General features: G+C 37.3%; 3 protein-coding genes across 4 annotated transcripts; all 3 read right to left on the bottom strand.

Moving 5' to 3' along the window:
* LOC18776264 (uncharacterized protein At4g17910) lies at positions 1,106-10,097 on the bottom strand. Of its 2 annotated transcripts, none has more exons than XM_020564366.1 (16): positions 9,795-10,097; positions 9,640-9,703; positions 9,466-9,511; positions 8,439-8,557; positions 8,065-8,138; positions 7,814-7,889; positions 7,625-7,714; positions 6,918-6,991; positions 6,308-6,395; positions 4,052-4,178; positions 3,840-3,944; positions 2,138-2,267; positions 1,990-2,041; positions 1,858-1,902; positions 1,483-1,581; positions 1,106-1,364 (listed from the first exon to the last, which is right to left on the bottom strand). In XM_020564366.1, exons 1-16 carry the CDS (start codon positions 9,842-9,844, stop codon positions 1,212-1,214), a joined length of 1,392 nt encoding a protein of 463 aa, XP_020419955.1. In that variant the 5' UTR covers positions 9,845-10,097; the 3' UTR covers positions 1,106-1,211. The 2 variants fall into 2 exon arrangements, with proteins under 2 accessions (XP_020419955.1, XP_007209537.2); XM_007209475.2 differs by having other exon boundaries at positions 3,840-3,969; positions 4,056-4,178; positions 9,795-10,088.
* LOC18776179 (RING-H2 finger protein ATL29) lies at positions 11,432-12,870 on the bottom strand. Its single transcript, XM_020564629.1, is given in 2 exon segments — positions 11,432-12,501; positions 12,504-12,870. Coding segments are annotated over 2 exon segments (1,173 nt in total). The 5' UTR covers positions 12,669-12,870; the 3' UTR covers positions 11,432-11,493.
* Positions 13,214-18,259, bottom strand: LOC18777413 (zinc finger CCCH domain-containing protein 56). The gene is made up of 3 exons (XM_007209251.2): positions 17,977-18,259; positions 16,882-17,826; positions 13,214-13,881 (listed from the first exon to the last, which is right to left on the bottom strand). The coding sequence occupies exons 2-3, from the start codon at positions 17,627-17,629 to the stop codon at positions 13,601-13,603; spliced, it is 1,029 nt and encodes a 342-aa protein (XP_007209313.1). The 5' UTR covers positions 17,630-17,826; positions 17,977-18,259; the 3' UTR covers positions 13,214-13,600.

Below are 22,782 nucleotides of genomic sequence, written 5' to 3'. Positions count from 1 at the left end.
CAGAAATAAAAAGAGATTGCAATATTCAAATGGCTTTATAAATTAATAAATTAATTAATAATTACATAAACAAAAACAAAGAGAAAGATCTGAAACCTGTTGCCTTATCTAGTGACGAGGACATATGGAGGGAGGATGGTCCAAACTGTCAGATCCTCTTCTCTGCATGTTAATCCATGTGACCTTCTCTAGGAGAAGTACATCTTTGCTGTGATTAACCATAATCTAGAGGACTTACATGTGATTAACCATAATCTAGAGGACTTACATGTTTGACCAAAAAAAAAAGGACTTACATGTCCCGAGGATATCACTATTTTTCTATTTCTATCTTATCACTTGAAATTCTTATCACACGTGACGAAATATAATTGATTAGGGATATCAAACAGTGGCATTCCTATTGCGTACAAATTTTTCTCCATAAACCCTAATTTTTTTGCCCCACATACAGGTTATTTTGGGCATTGTGTCAAGTATCTTTCTCTTCTACTGTAGGGTTTTTTTTTTTTTGGAAAGACTACTGTAGTGTTTCTGTACTACTGGAAATTGAAGGTTACATCTACGTTTCGAATGCACAAATCGTTGCATGAGTTGTCGTTGTATTTGCTGAGAAACTGACAACCAATGGCAAATGCACTTTCATGTGCATGGCCCAGATGTTGTGCCTAATCCTTGGCATGCCATCATCAGGACTCGGCGCCATTATGTTTGGCCATTAGCTCCATACTTCTATTCTGCATTATGCACACTCGAATTATACTTGCGCAAACCCTCAATTGATTGATTTTTTATGATGGAAAGTAATTTTTGGTGCTTGTAGTTTGCCAAATTTTTCACTTCGGTCTATGTTCTTTTGATTCTGACGATTTGACCTTCATAATTTGATATCCATCGCAATTCTAAGACATTTGAATTTACATCTAATCCAAACGTATCCTTGCATTATGATGAATATCAAACTACATAGGTCAAACCGCCAAAATTGAAACCACACAGACCAAAGTCGAAAATTCGACAAACTACAATGGCCTAAATGACCTTTTCCTTCTTTTTTGTAAATCCCCACCCTTGCCCCAAAAAAAAAATGGTTATTAAGCGTGGATTAGGGGAAAAAACTTGGTAATCATGCGTGGATTTAAAAGTATGTTGTAGGAATTTTCATTTAGTTCCTGTCCTTGACTAATTAGATTGTCACACAGATTGTCCCCCTACCAAAATTTCAGTCTGATACCGCAAAAATCTAGCAATCCAATGAGGAAGGATAGGGAAAACGCATAGGCAATCAAAATAAAAAGGGCTTTGACTGATGATGCAAACAGGGTATCCACAAACAAGTTCACCAAACCTGTGAGCAAGTTTGCCTGTAAGAAACAGAAGATTAAGATTATTTCAAGTGTGATCGACGAGCAGCTGCCAAATGTTGATAAAAACAAAACAAAATTTTGTTGGTTACCACAAGAAGGGAAAAAAAAATTATACCAGAAGAAATGTCCCCAGCAAATTGCGGTCATATGCTTCTTCCAGTACTGAAGTTTTGCTTCCAGGAAGAAAATCGGAGAGCAGTAGTATTGCCAGCACCTGAAAATGAGTGACGATTTGAAGAGTTAAAAAAAATGTACAAACCAGTTTCAAAGAGCAGTTGGTCAGAAATGGGATGTACACTTAAGTCAGCAATAGTTGGACAATTGACAGAGTGCAACTTGGAAAAAAAAATTAAAAAGATAAGCCAATACAACTTTGTTCCCTATACAAGTTACCATCCAAAATGAATAAATAATATATGAAACTAAAATCTTCCGAAATGGATATGCCATTTAAATTTTATAAATTCAAATCACAGGAAATGGGACTAACCTGTAAATTTACTGCCAATACCAGTGTAACATAGCCCAGGTTGCACTGCACAATGTATACATACTTTAGTTTCCTCAAAACTAATATTCAAACACGTACTTAAATTAAGGAAAAGAAGACAAAAGTACATACCGTTCTACGGGAAACTCTCTCGACGTGGCGGTCTATAATCACAGTTAATAACCTGAAACATTAACACCTTAAGCAATAACCTTGCTACCAGAACAAAGAAGGGAGAGGGAGAATAAATTTGAAAAAGCAACTTGGAGAAGAGAAATACCAAAACAGAAGTGAAAGCATCCAGACTCTAATCTTTGCCCAGTTAGTGCTCCTCATTGTTGCAGAGGAATGGTTATTGAAGAAAAGAAAGTTTCCTAACTGGACACCAACAAGGTACAAACCCCAATATCCTGGGAATGAAAACAATCAAATACTTTACAAAAGGAATAGCAAAAGCAATAAGAAGCAAAACCCAAAAAGACATGCTTGAATGATTATAATTCAGCCTCCTCTCAGTGTTATGTGATCGTTTAAATTTACTTCCATATCATTTCAGTTCTCAACTTTTCGGATTTTCATACTGTCTTTCATCAGTTTTATCCTAATTGGTTTTTGTAGTGTTCATGTCCAGTATTCAGCAGTTCACCTCCTATACATATGATTAACCAAATCCATTATCACTAAAAATAAAGGTATTAACATGTTAACCGGAATTGTTCTTCCAATGCATAGCAGAACATGACATTCTCTCCAGATATATCAGAGATGTTCATTGACCCCAAAATACCCACAATTAGGTCATCCAATGAATTAAATCATGAACTAAATGCAACCTAATTGCATCACAACCAAAGTTTAGTTATGGAACCCATTTAACGTCGTTGTCTGAGTTACGGAAAACTCTAGTAAATATCAAGATTAGAGTGAGTGAGCTCGGTGGTGATGGTGATGATCATAAGGATAATGGTAGGTAATTGTAGTGACTAAGAACATTCAGAAAACAAAATTCAGAATTCTATTACAATTTTTCAATTATCAAATGATGAATTTTGAACTTTTCATATTTAAAGGGATTCACGTATCATTATGAATGATACTATTATCCCACTATTATAAAATATGATTTTGGTAGTTTTTACAATAAAATAAAACAATTCAACATACTTTCATTTTGTATTGTAGCTTCGAACCTTCATTTAATTTAAAAGATAAAAGACCTCAGGCTAAATAACTAATAAAACAAGCCAATCTCATCTTTCTATCATTGTTTATATCCTTCACCTTTTCATAATAATGAGAAAATGTGAAAGCAGCGAGTTGAACGCTAAAACTACTAGTCATAGATCCTAGCACCAAATTCCATTGATTACAAGCCCGACTTAACCATGAAGATGGTAATTGCACAGTTAAACTGCCACACCTTTTTTTTTTTAAAGACTGAATCTAGATTGTTTTTCCTTGTTTTGCAAAATTTACAGTATATCTGACGATATATGAGCATAGAGAAATATCATGATTGTATTGTATAAGTTATGCAGAGATTATGACTTAAGAGTTTGCTCTTCCTAAAAAGTAATCTGGGTGCAGCATTCAATTTGGTTATCATACTACAACTTCATTTGAGCCATCAACACCCACTCAGCTGCTTCTCCAAGAAACAGTACATTTTAAATGGAAAATTTTGATGTTTTCTTTTCTACCATTACTTGGTATAATACAGCATTATGAAAAGGAAAGCTAATATTACACTATCCCTCACAGCATCCAACCTATGGCAGTTTATGTTCAGGGCAAAGAATGTACTATTTCATCAAGAAAAACAGTCATGAGATGATTTATGACTGATTGAATACATGAATCCCACTTCTTCTTCCTTTTTCATTTTTGAGGTAAGAAAAACCTGTTCTTTTAACTTGATTTTAGAGTCCAAACTACATAGAATATCAATAAAGCATAACAAATCTGCAAACTTAAGCACTTACCAAATATGCTAAAAAAACCCTCCTTGTTTTGGCTGATTATATCAGTTCCCCTTTCATTAGAAAGCAGATACAAGTTTAACCCATGTGTCAAGCAAACTTGGTAACCTGGAGGATAGAAAACCCCAGTAGGCTATAAAATAGTCTTGCATCTACTAGAAGAATAAAAGTAATAAAAGGTATACCTAAAAAAATATTTCTCAGTTAGATAGTACCTACTAGAATTAGTGAGCCAAGAATGCCAGAATACTGTGCGGGAACGTTAATTATGCACGTAAGAATTGATATTGCAGCAAGTGTGAAAAAGAAATTCCAGTGTACTCCGTATTCAGCTACATGAACCTACAAGGTGTAAATATAACATGAAAAAGCAGAAGAGTTTAGGACAAGCATCATGAAGAGTTTAAATCAGCACAGCACAGCTTATTGAACACATAAAAGTGCTGGAAAGTTATTTGTCATGATTGATTGTGTCTAAATGGAAGGACTCATAACAACAGAAGCTCAATGGAGTGGTCACCCTACATTCTAAAATTGGCTCAAATTGAACGTTAGGCACGACCACAATCCGAATACCAAATTGACCTGATAGTCCCTGATAGCTTCAAAAGCCTGACCTCACTGAGCTGGATTCTGGTCCAGGTTGAGGTTTTGAAGCTCATTCTCTTGTTAGGGAAAGAAAAAGGGGCTGTTTCAATTCTCACAGGAACACACTTCCGTCTTCCATTTACTAAACTTCCTAGGAAATTCTCATTAGGGAGATTCACTATTATACCCAATATAGGAGCTCAAATTATAAAAAAAACCCTATATGAAATGGACTTTAGAAACACACCCAAAGCCCATTTAGGGGGGTGTATTCAATTGAGATTTTAATAGATTATTTTGAAGCTTAAAGTCTGGTGGTATTCAATTAGGATTTTTAAGTAATCAATAAAAGTACGTTGGTATTCAATTAGAATTTTTAAGTAGTCAATAAAAGTACCGTGGTATTCAAAAACTTATCGATTTTAAAGTATTTCATTAACTGGTGTATTGTGTGAGACTTTTAAGTGGGTAATATAAATACCAAATCTCACCCTTACATGCCTGATTCTTATAACCCACGCACTGCCCCCAGTAAGAACCAATAAAAAGAACCACCAACACACCAGAGCAGATAACTGAAAAAATGACCAGACTAGGCATAAAAAACAAATGTATGTCTTCAGACTGGAAGCACGTCAAATCACCTTAACTCCATGGGGGGCATGAGAGTCATCGTTTTGAAGGACAAAGACCAACAAAGGCGGGGATCTGGCTGCCCAGACCTCCAAGTTATGAATGAGAAACTTGTTGAACAGATTCTATAAGTTATTGCAATGAGAGTTTGGTGTGGAATTTCAAGTGAAGTGGGTAGAGGATGAGAAGATTATGGTGGTGGTGAGAAAGGAAAGGGTGAAGGAGGCCATAGAGAAATTGATGGATGGAGAAGAAAGCCAAGGGAGGAGAGAGAGCCAGAGAGTTAGCAGAGATGACAATATTGAAAGAAGAATCAGCCACTATATTTATAACACATTACCTCCATTGAAGGGTAAGTCAATACTTGACACATTACCTCCATTGAAGGGTAAGTCGATACTTGACCAAAGCCAAATAAGAAAAAAAAACACATATGATGGAAGAAGAAGAGAAGGAAAAAGGAAAGAAAATAATAGAGAAAAAGGAAAAATATGAGAAAATATGAAGGTGAAGTATAAAGGAGGAGTACAGGTCCGAAAGTATCAGTTGCCCAAAAAACTACAAGCAAACCAAATATGAGATTATGCCACAAGCAGCTAAAAAAGAGTTTTTTTTTTACCCCACAATTTTTGGTCCAAGTCTTGTCAAAAACTGGGAGTGGTCATGGGCTTAGGCGAACATGGCTAACCCGAATCCAATCTACACTGGGAAAATTTATTTTGGAGAATACAAAAAAATCCTAAGTGAAAATTGCAATCTATTAAAATCATAAGTAAAATCATGTAATTTCAATCTATTAAAATCTTGTAATTACAAATCCGGCTGAAATCCATTACATTATAATCTTGTAATTACAATCTATTAAAATCTTAATCGAATACACCCCCAACATAGCAAAAAGGCTTTTAACTTCTTTTAAATTACAAAACTGCCATTGATTTCTTAAAACAAACCCAACCCAAAAATCTCATAAAAAAGCCCAAAACACTCAATAGGGCATCAAAGTAATTTAGTAATCAAAATTAAATTTAATATGGCCAGTTGTCATTTTTTGGGTTTTTTTGGGGTTTGTTTATAGAAATTAAATAGTGTAAGGTTTATTTATAGTTTTAATGCTAAGATTGGGTATATGACTAAATATCTCAAACCCATAATTACATGTAGAAATTCAAAATTTCTTGATTGCAATCCCAATTTGATTCAATAAGTATCTATTAAACAGAGGGGCAAAGTAACATCATAAAACCTACCTGATAGTCCACACCTCTGGTAGAGAGAAGACGGGCAAACCCAAGGATGATCAGTGGACTAGAAGATTGAATTGCAGTCTTCCATTTCCTTAAAAAGCATAAAAAAAATATTTTTAAGAAAACACGTCACTACATCATAATATATTCACACTACCATAGGAGGAAACTGCATTCCATTTGGTCATACCATACAAAATCCGATCATGCAGACTGAAAACAAAAAACTAAAGGAAAAATAAGCATTCGAGAGTTAAACATGAAAACATTTACTAATCATAACCTGAGGATTACTTGGGAGCATTAAGGGACTAGTCTGGGTAACTTTTTTTTTTCCATAAGTGTGCTGCTAGGTTTGAAGGAAAGCTCAAACTTCCATATATGTCCATCATTTAAAATCCCGTTATTCTCTGAACTTTTTGCTTATAGGTATTTGTCTGTCTTTTCAAAAGGGATACGCACATCGAGAAAATAATATCTTACAACAAATAAACAGTTTCACTTGAAGTTACATATTAATTTATTATAAATACATATATAGCGAGAGAGCGAGGGAGAGAGAGAGAATCAAGATGTTATATGCCCAAACTAAGAGAATCATAAAATGACTCACCTGGATGATATATTTCGTGCTTGCCGTGAAACTAATGAATTTGCTACGACAAATGAGCCAACCCCAAGATCCATCTGACATAATCATGTATGGAAAATGTTTCAATTGAGGTCTCCTCTCTTCTTTCTTGATTTTTTTTTCTCAATGAACACTCATTCAGTAGAGATATGTATGTTTTGACACATGTAGCACAGGTCTCAAGGCAAAGAGAATATCTAAAGTACACAAAAATTAAGGAAAGAAAGGCAAAGAAAGAAAAAAGAGACAAACAATATGATCCGAAATAATTCTACATTTCTTCATTCAAAACAAAAATTGAAACTAATGCTAGAGCACTAGTGAGCCTGAGTAAACTAGTGAGCCTAAGTAACTTAATATGATTGCCTCCTTAAGTCTGCTATTAAACATTGGCTAAATTGATAAAGAATGAAAGAAATATTCATGAGGTTATGTTATCAAATAAAATTCAGACATTTAAAACTAATCAGCAATTGATGATAACCTGGAAGAAAATGCTGGTAATGGAACAGAAATTAAACATACGTTATTGACATATCATTTTGAAGAGTCGTGCAGTACAGGTAACACTCTAATGAAAATAAACAAAATCTAGTCAAACTCAATCAAAAGTAATCATATAGAACAAAAATTTACAATAAACTTAACAAGACTATAATTTTGTTGCATACTGGTTGCAAAATTCTTACCCAGCCAGTACCATAAGTCTCGGTCTTGGCATATCTTCTAGGGAAAATTCTGAAGTCAACAGCCAAGATACACAAGCATGTAATGATCATCTGCAGCAATTACTTTGTTCACATGAGAAAATAGTAAAAGTTACAGGAAAGTTTTTTTAATAAAAAATAACCTAAGCAGACCTAAGTGAGACTGCATACCGTAGCGACCCTGTAAGACGATATATTTTTTCGTACAGAATAGGGATCTTCCTTCAAATTAGAATAAGAACCAAACCTGTATTGAAGTGCATACGACAGTGTATCAATATCCAAGCCATATATATGCTTCTCTGCTCATACAAATATCTTTAAGCATTGTGAACATTCCATGAATGACTTCATCATGCAAAAGTAAACCATAAAGATCCAATAATTTCTTTTTAACAAAATTGTGATCTAATATATTTTACCTGTTGGCTGCAATTCTGATAAGCAGTAACAATGTCAACAAAGTTGCCCAGATATACATCCACTCTGCTAAAACCTGTTGTGAGTTATGATCATTGTGAATATAATAGGTATATGTCATTTATGCATAATAAATAATGTAACCACACCAGGAGGCCCAACTATATAGATTCTACAGTTAGACACTATGACTTTGAGAAACTTTGACTGTTCATGAACAAGGGCACTACTGTCAGATTCTTAAAAAGATGGTGGGAGAAAAACGATTGCAAGCCGCAATCCAAAGATTACTCAAAAGCTAACATAAAACTGGTCAAACACAATATGCTTGGATCCTTCAGAAGTTTTCATAATTACTCAAGTTAAAAACACTTACAGTGTAAACTAAGATGATTGGAAGCACAATGAGAAGAAAATCGAAAGCCATTGTAGACATGTAAGCTGGTCTGCCCTTAGAACCGACTACCGCATCATCATTTTTCTTCAATGTGACATCTATGGTGAAAGAATCACAGGACAAAAATTAATATTAGAAGAAAAAAAAACGTATTAGCTGCATCACATATCAAACAAGCTTGGAGACCAGAAGCTTATGGTACTGTGAATAGATACGATATAGACGCATGACTTCATTTGGTATTACCAAAACAGAGGAAGATGATGTTAGAAAATATGAAACATAACTTTAAGAGTACTATGCTATCATCAGATAATATGTTTGCATCACACAGACGACACCTTAGCTTAATCATTGCAAAACTTCTCCAAAAGCCAAAACCCTACAAAATCTGTCCAAAATTGATTTTGGATTGCACCTTAACTTGATCGTTGCAAACTACTTGGCCAGTGTCACAATGACACCTTAGACAATCTTGCCTCCGATTTGTTTCTAGGTGCCCATGGTCATGAGGATTGCGCCTGGTTTGGAAGATTAGCATGTGGTCACGAACATGGCATGTGAATGGGAAGTTTAAAATGTTGTAATCCATGACGATTTTTTGGTGATAGTTAAGGCAACTCTTGGCACCAACATGGACGACTAAGATGTGACAAATGAGAATGCATCTAAGCTATCTACATATAATCTAACAGCTAGAGAATAATTTTACCTACATGCACAATCAGTCAGCCAACTAGGCTTGAATTTCAAGGGATAAGTCAACAATGCTACTGCAAGACGATATTTTACTTATTTCTCATAAATGTTCTATCACACAGCACAAAACCCTTGGTGCCTAATCTTTATCATTAACACAAACACACATCAGAAGAACAACAACAAATTTACAGAACCCATTTTTTGTTCATTACCCCCAAATAATTATAAGGATCAACTTTTAGTAACTTGAGAAAAAAGAACATAAAGAAAAATTTGAATGGTAATAGAAGTCCTTGTGGCTTACCAACAACAGGATTGGAGCCAACTGAGTGCCGCAGTATAATCAGAATCTGAAAAAAGCGCAAGGCAACCAGGAAAATGGCTTCAGAATTTACAAAAACATACACACACACACACAAAAACATAACCCTTTCGTTCTAAACTTGAGAAATGAAAATCCGCAATTAGGTTAATTTACAGGGATTATTGTGGTAAGCGCGGCAATCTCCATCATCGACGATCCAGTCAAATTGCTCACAAACCTGCAAAAGTTTTAAAATTCAGAATAAGATAATTAAAAAATGAATCAAAAAATTCTAGTTAAGCAGAGGAATTTAGATAGAGAATAGTAACTCTTCTTTGAGACGTTTGTTTGGATTGAAGGAGTTGGGGAGAGAATCCATGGAGAACGGAGGATTTTTCTGTTCGCCGGAGATAGTGGTCTGACTGACAGGTTTTACTTTAGTCTTGAAATTACCCTTCCACAATTCTTCAACTCACGTCCTTATAATCTACGGATGGACGCACGTAAGCTGTTCGATGAAATGCCGGAAACGTACTTTGGCTCTCAGTCAGAACAAAATAAAACTAACTTCTATATACCCCCGACCTTATTCCTACTTCTCTATCAATTCAAGCTTACATGTACAAGCACTAGAAAAGATATGAAAATAATGGGAGAAAACTTAAAAACAGTTTCAGGATGGATTATTTTGCTTTAACTATTCTGTTTTTTTTGTTCGAAAACTTGGTTATAATTTTTTTATGTATATTTTATTATAGTACTGAAAGGTTATGATAATTGTTGTCTAGAAAAGTTTTGGAGAATTTTTACACGCTGATTCATTGGGTGGTAAGAATTATGGATCCGTCACTGATAACACGTAATTTATTTGTTTTCACACATACTTTGTCTCTAGTATTGTTGACATATTGGTTGGAAGTAATCTTACATGTGGTATCGGATCAATTAAGATGATTAGGTTAGGTCTGGCACATGCACATCTATTAAATTAAACATGTCACATAAACAAGATAGTGAAAATAGAATGATAGCATGTGTTGGGAGTGCTTTTGAGAGGGCTAAAAGTGTTTTCTAACAATCAAAAGCACTTTTGACAGCATTTGGCAGAAAATATTAGAAGTGCTTGTAGGTCGTGAAAGTGCTTTCTGGAGGAAGCACTCCCAAGTTCTCTTCCAATAAGCACTTGGATTTCTTATGAAAATTTCAACATCTTTATAATAAAACCGCTTTTATGAAAAGCGCTTATGAATATAAGTGCTTTCTAGAGAAGCAGTCTCAAACGATGCCAAACTGGAAAAAAACTTGCACTACAAGATTCATGTTTTTGTTTTGATCTAGGGATGGAATTGTGTATAACATGGACACACACACATGTATCTAAATAACCAAAAAATATATATTAATACTACAATTTACCCTTTTTTTTAATGAGGAATTTACGCTTGATATATATAAAAACTGAGATTGCATTTCAAAATTGACAATAATACACAAAAGTAAATTTGATTGATTAATTGAAAGTAAAAGAGAATATATTAAATTCATATATCATGCGTGCACTGGGAATTCTGTATGTTTATCTCTCAGGCTATAGGAAATTGAAAGCGATTCCAAAGTTCTAATGCAAATTCTAACTCATCATATCTCACCCCCATGGCAAATTCGAACAATTGTTTAATACATTTCGCAACTTCTACAGGGTTTCAAAATTATTCCTTTATCACATTTCTATCATGAAACCATTCAAGTGGCGGAGGCTAAAAAAGGACACGCTTTTGTGAATATGTGTGTTTGGTTTGGGAATTTTGACTTGTATGGGGATCTTCTTTGTAATGCTTTCTTCTTTCCCAAAAAAAAAGAAGCGAGATCAGCGCTCAAGAGAAAAGGCAAACCAACTAAAATGCATGAACACATCAAAATTGCTAGCTAAGCTACCCTTCTGTATTTGCAAAAGAACAAAACCAAAGGAGAGAAAAAAAAATTATTTGAAGATCTTGAAGAGAAACAAATTAACGAAAATACAAAAAATTAAAGTCTGTTAATGTCTCCTCCAGCAGCAGAGCCAGAGACCTCTCCAAAGTGGCCACCAGCCGCATTGTGTGTTTGGCGTGAGAACTCCCCAAATGTGGTACAGCTTCCTGTCCAGTTATGATGCCCTCTTAGAAGTTTTATCTTCACATGCTCTGGCAATCTCAGTGTATATCTATCCTCCTCTGCTCTAGGCCTAATAACTATGGAGTGCCCTGTCGAATGTGACCTCGAAAATCTTTCGGTTTCATTCTCTACGTTTTGATGATCATGGTTAGTTCTACTACTTTGTTCATCTTCTGCAACCATATTGTTATTGTTATTATTTTTATTGGGAGGCCACGAATCACTAGTACTAGTTCCTTGATGATGTTGGTCTTGGCCTTGTTCACCTTTGATGTCAATGTGGATAGCATTCGGATCCAACAACACAGGCTCATTCCCTTCATGAATTTCCTGCATGGCGACGTTCTCGTGAGCAAGCACCGGAGACTTCTCCGCTAAGTTCGAGGGTATTGATTCGAGATTTCCACGACAAAATGGACAAGTTTTGTGAGACTCGAGCCAGAGGTCGATGCATTCTTGATGGAAAACATGGCAACAAGCTGTCAAGAGGCGCAGCATGCTATCGTCCTCGAACTCCACCAAGCAAATTGCGCATTCTAGGCCGTACTTCTCTATCCGATAATCTTTGACGCTTGCATACACGAAAGTTGGAAATGATTCTATGAGTGAGACGTCAAGGCCTTCTTTAGGTACAACCGCCGTGCCCACAAGGTCTCCGGAGGGAGAGCGCTGAAAGGAGGTAAGGATATGGTCCATGAAACACTTGCAAAAGTAAATACAAAAGAATCCCACAAAGAAGAACACGAGGAGAAGGACGGTCAGAACGACAGTAATTGGCGGGGAGGCCACATGCTGTGAGGATGGGGGATAAGCTACATCCGGTGTGGTCGATGCTGACATCCCCTGCATAACTAAGATTGAGCAGCTATGCCTTATTAAAAAAAACCCGTGGCCGGAGATCGGCTTGCACTTCCGGCCAGCCTTATTGCATGGATATTCAGAGAAGAAGAACAAGAATTGTGATGAGATGAAGCTACAAAGAGAACAACAAAGTGTTGGTGTTGGTGTTGGGTTAGTTTGTGTTTGTGGGATAGCTTCCAGTCAGTCATTGGCAAGAGAGAAACAAGGAGGCATGTCGATGCATCTTGTTTTCGTGAGCATACAAAAATGATTGGCTTAATTTGGGAGGGTAATGTGGAAGTGTTGGTTTCTAGTCTTTGGTAAGAACCAAAGCTATGGAGCTTTGAGCGAGTCCTTGTGAGAAGGATGGGCTCAACAAATTACTCTCTTCACTATTAATCCAAGCCACCAATATACAACGCCCTCATCTTTGGCTGTTCAAACAAAAGGGTAAACGTTTTTAATTAAATTTGTAGATTTTCATATCATAGAGGGCAGAAACATTAAATACTAAATTGTAAACAATATTAAATATCCAATTGGAAGAAACATTATATTGTTACACGATCCAAACACGACACAAATATAGGACTCGAATATAAATTAGATCAACCCGAACACGACCCATTGCCACCCCGTCCCTTTATTCTAGTAGAGTTATTTTACAATCATCTCAGAGAAGAAAGTTTCAGACAGGAAAAAGAACCTCAAAATAGGGAAAAACTTGATACAAGTGTTATGATCAACGCCAAAATGGGTGAAAGCGAGATGTTTAATTATTTTAATTGATAATTTGAACAAAGTGGTACAAGCTAATGACCATCGTCTCTCTGGACGAAGACGGTCATCCCATAATTGTATATGGTAATAAGGACAACTAAGAGAGTGATACAAGCTTCAAGTTCTAATTGTAACAACAAAATTCGCACATGAAACAGATGGGCTGTGCCTTCACCAAGCCAGGCATGAAACCTAAACTAGAAGCAAGGAAACAAAAACTACTTCTACAGATAAGTTACAGCTACATGATCCCAAAATCTCTTGCAGAGACTTGGTATCTAGTTTTCTATCTAAATCCATGGAGGATATATGTAAGTTACCACAGTACATCTTTAACATTTGGAAGCGAGGATCCCAGATTTTATTCGATCTCATCAATCCAGTCACCATATATCCTACTGATTTTGTCTGGTCCCTTCCATTTCTGATGGGCTCTCTGCCCAGGCCTCTGAATTACAATCGATGATCTTTGTGATGGAACTCCGAGGTGATAAACATCAGAATGAGGAACTAGCGGGACTGATACTACCACAGTATCTGCTGGGGTTTTAGAAGGTACTCCACCCTGCTTATTGTCAGGAGGGGCTGAAGAAGACTCTCTAACGTCCCCCTCCACAAGCCCACCACCATATCGGTGTAATTCTGTAGTCAGAAGTTTAGAATTCCAAAGTTAGATAATGAAAGCATCATCAGTTTAAGTTGAACTGCAGTTTGATTATTACAATTTTCTTTTCAGGAAAGAGGATATTAATATGATCACTACAGTCTCTATAGATATTGCACCCAAACGTAAAAACACACCCTCAAATAGTTGAAGACAAATCATCCACATTCCAGACAACATATTAGCATGCTACTCTTCAGTGGCATACAAATTTAAGACCTACAGATGATAAGAGCGTATTTTCATTTAATGTCAACAAAGTGTGCAGACTCGTGACCTTAACATAAACATCACACCATACAAACTTGTACTAAGCCAGATCTTATACTAATGCTTGTAGCTGATAAACTTACAAATTAGAGAAAAAAAAGGTAAAGAAGTAAGCAAAATAAACAAACTAGTAATCCTTACCAAACCAACTCACAATACAACAGTAACAGCACTGGCAGCCAAACGAGATCAAGTTGTACAACAACATTATGCATCTACATGAGCCTTGCTTAAGCTTTATCTCTTGAGGTGTAAATTCCATGCAAGCCTCCCTCATGCAAGATGTAGGATTTTTTCTAGACTTCAATACACCAGTCAAACCCTTAACGAGCAAAAATTGATCACCTCAAAAGTGGTCCAGCCACACTTCTCTTAAGCCGGTCCCTAATTTGTGTTTAACACCATCGGTACAGTTCGTCAGGTGATATACATACTTGGTTTACCACTTTCCCAAAAGCTTAAGCTGTAAGGGAATGTATATCAAACTAACACCCTCTCTCTCATGCAAGCGCCATCCTACATGTGGAGTGGCAGAGAAATTCAGAGAGAGAAACGTATGGGTGCAGCCCCATCCTGCACCTTGCAAATCAACAAAGAAGTGAGAATGGGGATTGGAGATTTCGTACCAAGGATCTCCACCAACCAATGCTCTGATCCTATGTTAGGCAACCACTAGATCCCAAAACCTGAAGCTGTTAGGACATGTGCAAACAATTGTTTTAAACTTTAACCGTTGGAATATTAAATACCCCAGGTTTCTTAGCAACATCCAGAGTAGGAACTAGAGTTTGTGTATTTGTTTTCTTCCTCCCTTGAAGACATAATAGGAGTTAGAAACTTGTGTGGCTTAAGGAGATATTAAGCAGTAAAAAGAAAATGGAATGTATGCGTGTGTGTGTGTGTGTTTTATTTATTATATGGCACTATGTCAATATATGCTTACGGGCAGCGCAGACCCAAACAATACAAATTTCCACAAATAGTTTTGTTTCTAAAAACTATAGAGGCTCAGGTGGTACGTCTAATTTTAGTTTTGTAAAAAGGAATTAAAAAATGATATAGAGCTTCTAATTAGGAACTTTCCTTGCCTAGGCTTAAATATGCCTGTATTAAATATTTTTGAATAATACTTGTGGCCTCCTCCTTAGTCAGATGTAGGCCTTTTTGGACCGATTGTTCTGTCCTGGATTTTCTGCTAAGGTTTTTAAGCAGGTTGGGGAATAGACCCAGCCCCCTGGATGAATTACTGATTGTGGATGGTCTTTTATTCTTTGTATTCTTCCAGGATTAAACCGCAATAATTCATTCTGGAGCAATGGTAGCCTCTTACTTGGCTGCTGGAGTCTAAAGAGAATTCTTCGGCTGGCCTTCTTTCTTTGCCTTTCTATGCTCTAATCATGCTCACGTAGACTTCTACTAGAATTAAGAAACAGAGAAACTATTTAATTGCCCCAATCAGCATAGGAAACTTCAATAGCACCTTGCATCAAGGCCATAGATGGTTAAAAATAAATAAAAATAAAAGAGAGAGGGGGGGAGATTTCTTCCCTCCGTGCATAATGAGTATACACTCCCTATCATAAGCAATAACAGGGGTGGACAAGTGACAATAACTTGACATGGTAAAGCTTGGGATTAACTGCAATAATTTAATCTGTACTGATGGTAGCCTCTTACTTGGCTACTCGAGTCCTAAGGGCATTCTTCAGCTGATCTTCTTCCTTTACCTTCCTATTCTCCAATCATACTCATGTACACTTATATTAACAATAAAGAAACAGACAAACTATTCAATTGGGCCAATCAGCATGGGCAACTTCAACAGCACCTTGCTTCAAGGCCACAGATGGTTAAGTAAGAGAGAGGGGGAAATTTCTTCCCTTCCATGCATAATGAGTATACACTCTCTGCCACAACCAATAACCGAGGTGGACAAGTTAAACAATAAGTTTACAATGTAGTTTGCATATTTCTGTTCAGGTAACTTTTTACTGCCCCTAGAGCTTGGATAAAATAAAAGATGGGTTGGCCGGTTAGGAATAGAATCATGTTATGATCTTGCAATCTAGAACTTCTGTCCCAAGGTTCTCTATGATAAACAAATGAACGCGAAAGTGTGTTGACAAGTGTCTTTGCTTTATGAGGAAAAACAAACAATCATGTGTTCATGTTTCTCTTTTACAAGGAAAAAGCATAGGTAGTTAGTCTTTGTTAATGATGCGCCAAAAGAACAAGTTAACCGGTATACCATAATCTTGAAACTATTACAAAACCAACAATAGTGGTAGTTAACCATAATTGATTTCTTAATATACTGAAGTGCTTTCCTAAAACAAAAGCAAAACATGGAAAAGCTTGGACTTAAGTGTTGCATGAAATTAAAATTTCTACCACAAATTATAGGTAGCAGTGTCTCACTTATTTGGACATTGAAAATGCAGGACACCAAGCATCTAGATAATGAAACTGAAAGTAGATATAAAAGTTATAGAATGGGAACCCAAGCAAGATGGCCAGCTCTATGAAAAGTTACACTGACAAAGTGGCAACACAAGGGAATTATTTACTGCTATGGAAGATGGATTAATATCATTCTCAAATCTTAGAGCAAGCAATTACTGATTTTTCAAAACTGAGCTATCATATATAAAGAATCAACATCAAATGCTTTCCGTAAAGCAAAGACGGAAAAAGTAAATAAATCATACCTGCAACGCCGTGAGCAAAATGGCATTTACTTCCAAATGGGCAATATCCTGTCAATTCCCACTTATTGCAAATCCTTGTTTTCCAATTTGATGGCTTGTTATTTGCTCCATTTGCAGCACCACCATACCCTCCTGGACCTAAACTTATTGCCACACTCTCTCGATTCTTCGACTGCTCATCATGAAGAAAAGTACAATTATCCCCATAAGGGCAGCCTTCCTCAGTATAAAACTTCTTGCAATGCCTCCCTTTATACGACCTCTGAGTCTCCACACCATAACCTGTAGAGACTATTGGAATTTGATATTCTTCCCTTGGCTCCGAAGATACCCCCTTTTCTTCCTCATGAGCAGCCACAATTTCTTGCCAATTTGGAGGTGGCCTTCGAAGCTCCTCAATGCTATGAGCAAAGTTGCAATTAGTGACGTAGGGGCACGTCCCAGCACGGAATTTGCAACAAAGTTTGGTTTTGAAAAACATTTTCCCAATGGCTTTTGACCGGTTAGACGAAGTTGCATCTTGGGAGTTCCTTGATTTCTTATTTGGGGGTTCGCTTCCAGAGCGACTTTGAGATTGCCTTTGATCATAATTCGAGTTGGACATGGTGTCCGCCAACGCGTCACCATTATTCCAAACTCGGTACTCATCCTCAGTAGCCCAAACTGCTTGATCAGCAGACCAAATATCACCGCCAACACTATTCCCAGTGATTACTTGCACTACATTAGTTTCTCTTCCATAATCCATTGCAAGTATAATTCCTCAACACAAAAAGTACAGTGCTTGAAAGAAAACAAGAGTGTTACAAACCCTAAGTGCTATCTTACAGGTTCTCGTAACACAGAGGAAAGTACCCACAAGCTGAATTCACCAAAATTCTATACAAATTGCTGAAATTTTGAGAAATCTTAGCAACATGAGAAATGGGTACTTCAAGAAAACATCTACAACACAAATTACAAAGCTTTTAGCTAAGAACCTTCCCGAGAAATAACAAGGAGCTACAGCTACTTCTACAACAGCAAATTAGGAGGCACAACACAGATCAAAGCAAGATACTTGAACAAAAATCTAACCAAAATGAAACAAGTTACCAAGTTGGAATTGCGGTTGGATCTACAGCCTCAAAATGTCCAAAAGATAATGAAGAGACCATCAGAAAGTGGCTTAGCAAAATGGGAAATTATTGAATCAGTAAGGAGAACGTGGTAGAGGAATTGATAGGAGTGAGGAAATTAAAGGGAAAGAAAAAAGAATGAGAATTTAGAGATAGATTTGGTTCAGAGAGCCCCCAAAAGGAGGAGATTTCCAAATTTTCACATCAAAGGAAGGAGAGACAGAAAGAGGCTCTGTACATTTGTTCCATATTTTAACCATTTCCGGTATTTATTTTTTTCCTTTTGGCCTTTTCAAGGTTTTGTCTTTTACTGTGGAAGTGATCGTCTACTCCCGAGCGTGCGTTGTGTTGAAGTATTTTTTCCCAGGAGAATGTGAAATAGTTGGTCCGCTTCTAGTACATGGCAGACAACATTGGCTTCTACTTTACATTTATACTGCTTACAACTCCAACCATCCTCCTCATTCATTTTCTAAAATAAAAGAGATATGCCGAATTACCTCCTAAACTTGTATTATACTTTTAATTTACCCCCAAATCTTTTTATTTAAAAAATTAAGGATATAAATTAAATTTTATTGCTAATTTCCCCCCACCATTAGAGTGAGAGACATTTCATCCATTACTCTGTCAATATTTGTTTTTTTTTTTGGGGTCAAGGTAATTCATTTCATAAAGATGAAAGAGATTACACAATCAAAAAATGCAAAAAAAACCAGCCCAACACAGTTAGATACAAGGCCTCAGCCCAACAGAAATAAAAAAAGCCACATAAAGGAAAACCCTAAAACAAACATCTAGCCCAATACAAACACAAAGGAAGAACCCTAAATCTGAGAAGCTACATCCGCCACTTTCCCCTTGCCGCTCCGTCGCCGCAAATTCACAACCACTAAAGATGGGTAATCAGTAACCAGACAAACCGTTGCTTAGAGCGGAGAATGGTGGTGGACAAACCACCCACACAAAGAGCAATACCATAATCCTAGAAGCTAGTGCAAAGAGCACTTTTGAAGTATCCTCATCCATGAAACCGAAGAGCAGTGGCTGGTCGTTGAGATCTCGGGTCGGGACACAACCAGAGGGAATGTGTGAAGGACACCATAACAGCGTAGGGGCAAGGGATGTACATGTGAGAAGTGTAGATTGAAGAACAACATTTATGGGTAGGGATGAAAGAGGAAAGTGGAAGTGCAGATGTGGGTTTTCCAGATTTGGGCATAATTTAGGGAAATTTAAGGTGAGGTGAAGAGAAAAAAAGTAGAGAAAGTTTAACATAGGTAAAGGGGAAGAGGAGAACTTGAGGGAGATGTAATAGATAGATAGGGGCGTTTGGAGACACAAGGTGTCAGAGATGAGGGAGATCAGAGGGATGGGAAGGAGTTGGAGAGGAGATTAAGGGAGATATAAAGCAAAAATAAATAAACAGAAAGTAACATAAACTCTCACAAATGAGAGGAAGAACTCTCACAAAGGAGAGAGAAGACTCTCACAGAGGAGAAAGAGATAGAGAAAGAGAAAGAGAAAAATAGAAGGAATAAGTAGGAAATGAGAAAGTGGGAAGGAAGAGATGAGAGGAGAGGGGAGGAGGAACTAAGGCCTCCATCCCCAAAGCAGCGCTGCAAGTGTTTTCAAAGGAGGGGCTATGGTTAGAGAGAAAAAGTCGCTTCCGTAGTAGGTAGCTAGTTGCTTCATTACTCTGTCAAATAAGTCATGTGGAAGGCACATGACTTCCTTTTTTAGGGCAAATACGTTCAGTCTGTATGTTAGCACTCTCAAACCCTTTTATTCCCATTTATCCCGTCATTTCTTCCCTCCAATTTGTACAAAGGAAAGTCCAAACCATTTATTGGAAGTTGACCCTCTCTAACAACCTAATAATCGCACAGCTTGAAAAGATAAGGATGAGGTGAACAAAAAAAAAAGATGAGGAGGAACCTACCTAGCATTGATGGTGAGTCAATGAGGTCTCGATTGCACATTGAAGAGCCCATTTCAGTGAGGTTGTAGTTGCGCTACTATGGCAATGCTGTGAAAACATATACATCTTGGACAGGTTCACATCCTGGAAGGAGGTTTGAAGTTCGTGGGAGGGTAAGTTGGATTTGTGTTTGTCAATGTGATTGTGAAATTTGGGATTTTGGTTAGGTCTATTTCTGATGGTGCCACTGTATGATTGTAATAAAAAAAATTGTGTTTATGCAGAAGAACTGATGCATATTTTGGGAATGGGCTGACCCAGAGATGTGTGAGAGATCGAAGCAAATAATCCCAGGTCTGATTAGGAAAATCAACCTCTCTGAACAAGAAAGAAAGTGTGGAAAACAAAAGCTGAAAACCCCATGGTTTTGGGTTATGTGTTCTTGTTTGTAATGGTTATTTTTTTGTTGTTTGCCAAAGATAATGGCAATGTTGGTCATTTACAGCTGACAACTTAATGTTGGTTAGGTTTTGGATGTAATGGAGGGGGTTGTGTTGGTTCGATGTATCTTTGATCGGTTATGGAATGAGTCTTCCTTTTCCCCAATTTTGAGTTCCAACTGGCCTTGAAAACAAACATCCAATATACATCACAACTCTAATTTTGGGTTCCAAGTGCACATATCCAGTATACACCAAATCAATGGAACCAAAATAAGAACATGACATCTCTTATACAACATATCCTTTTAATTGCATCCAAAACAAGAACACCACAGCTCAATTACAAAGCATCCATTCAATTGCATCCAAAACAAGAGCATCACACCTCAATTACAAAACATCCAAATGCATCCAAAACAAGAATGCATCAAAGGTCAATGTCTAAACATGCCAAAGATATGCATATAAAACAACAGCATCTCAGCTCAAGTTCAAAACATCCCAATCCTTGCCAACCCAAATAAAAACAGTCTGCAAAGCTGGTGTACAGTTGTTAAGGCCCAAAAAAATTCAGGGTTGGGTCCAAATAAATTCCCGGCCTAGTGTGACACCTTATTAAGAAAAGACCCAGTTTGGAACACGCGAAATTCCTCATGCACACTTACACGAGCTACGACCATGTGCCATGCCAAATAAATATGCAATCTGCCACGCTATAGCCTATAAAATACACTGGCTCTACGAGCTCAAGCTAATTACCCAGTTAAGCATCATATCCCTTTTCAAAGACGATAAAATTAAAGCACGCCAATTGACATGCCATGCCAAGCAAAAAATCATTATTTCACACCCAACCACGCTACAAGTTTTAGTGGACCCAAGCCACACAAATGCCTGGAGCTTGCTGAGTGGGTTGTGGCATGGATGGAAACGAAACTTTCATGAGGCCCATTAATAAGCCAAGAAACGGAAGTTTTGGGTCGTTTGGGAGCCCTGAAACTTAAGCCCATTTCTTGAGCCCAAATATGTAGGTAAGCATAAAAGAGAAAAAAAGGAAGCCCAATACCCTAGGAAATTACCCCATCATTTAAGCTCATTCCCTTAGTAGGCTAACCAATCACTTTAGCAAAAGCCCAAGGAGCCAAGAAAATATCTATAGTTTCTAGCACTTAGCTGGAAACATGAACCAGGATGAAAGCCAAAGTGTTATGTCAGTGAGTTGTTGGGAGGCTCTAGCACATGGGAAGAGAGGGGGGGAAGAAGGGGAGAGACGAATTTCAAGCAAAAGCATTCAAAGAACTAGGGGGTATTGGTGCGCAGATCACTAGGAGGGGAGGTACCTTTCGAACCAGTGTACATACCTACTTCTTTCCCCCCATCAGATCTAGCCATGGAAGAGAGGAGAAAAGAAAGAAGAAAAATGGCTGAAAATGGGAGTTCCCCATTGGAACAGTTGCGGGAAAAGCCTAGAGCTCCCCAAATCCTGTTTTTGTGCAATTGGACAGAGAGAATTTCACCAAATAGGATTAGTCAAAGGAAGAGAAGAAAAAGGAAGGGAAAGACTTGGCCAAATTAGATAGAAATCATTAGGGTTTCTTGGAAAGGAGGAGTTTCTAGCGGCTATATATGAGGTACCTCCTACCTAACAACCAACACACACATTCAGATAGCAAGCTTCATCTCACATATCTGAAACCTCTGCAATTTCGTGCCCTATTCCTCCATCTCCTCCCCTTTTCTCTTCTGTTAAAAAGTTCCAGAGCTTGACAGCTTTTTCGTCAAGCTGCCGGAAACTACTCAACACACCCATCATAGCCCCATCTCTCTCCCTCTTCAACAAACCCTCTTAGAATCCATTCCCCCTTGTCTTAAAACCCTTGTTTCTCATAGGAATTCATAGCCTTCTCTCTATTTATGCTAAACTCATGATGGTTTTGCTCCCATGCCACCAACTTCTAATGCCAAGCTAAGAATCTACATGTAAGCAACTGTTAGTTTTGCTGGTGAAAGTAACTAAGGTGCTTCCTAAGGCTCAACTACCCTTTCGAACATTATCGGGGCCTAATTTTTGAACTCAGACCCAGGGACAATTTTCTCTCATTTGGTTCTTTACGGCAGCCCAGGCCCGCAGTAGCTGTCGAAACGAAAAAGCCCCTACAACAATTAACAAAATACTCCCAAAATATTTCCTAAAAATCCCACAGGTAACAAGTGGCGGTGGCCGGCGGTGGCAGTTGGCTAGATATGGACATGTGGCATGGTATGCTTGCTTTAGAATGAGTGGCATTGTGTGTAATTTTGATATTTTTTAATGATATTTTTGTAAAATTATGTACTACATTTTGGTCTTTGGCCTTATGCTAATTAGATGAAATTTTATTCATATCTTCCAAATTAGTAAACTATATTGTGTTTTAAA

The sequence above is a fragment of the Prunus persica genome, chromosome G5 (genome assembly GCF_000346465.2).
Source record: "Prunus persica cultivar Lovell chromosome G5, Prunus_persica_NCBIv2, whole genome shotgun sequence".
NCBI lineage: Eukaryota > Viridiplantae > Streptophyta > Magnoliopsida > Rosales > Rosaceae > Prunus > Prunus persica.
Note: the sequence above shows the minus strand (reverse complement) of the source record. Positions and strands in the feature narration are given on the sequence as shown.

What these genes read in the sequence shown, in the direction of transcription:
- LOC18776264 (XM_007209475.2), bottom strand. Translation starts at nt 9,844, where the DNA reads ATGGATTCTCTCCCCAACTCCTTCAATCCAAACAAACGTCTCAAAGAA. An exon ending in ATCAGAATTGCAGCCAACAG is followed by an intron (nt 7,890 to 8,064) that starts GTAAAATATATT and finishes ACTTCAATACAG; the next exon opens with GTTTGGTTCTTATTCTAATT. An exon ending in TGCTGGGGACATTTCTTCTG is followed by an intron (nt 1,365 to 1,482) that starts GTATAATTTTTT and finishes TGTTTCTTACAG; the next exon opens with GCAAACTTGCTCACAGGTTT.
- LOC18777413 (XM_007209251.2), bottom strand. Translation starts at nt 17,629, where the DNA reads ATGGATTATGGAAGAGAAACTAATGTAGTGCAAGTAATCACTGGGAAT. An exon ending in TTTTGCTCACGGCGTTGCAG is followed by an intron (nt 13,882 to 16,881) that starts GTATGATTTATT and finishes TTCTGACTACAG; the next exon opens with AATTACACCGATATGGTGGT.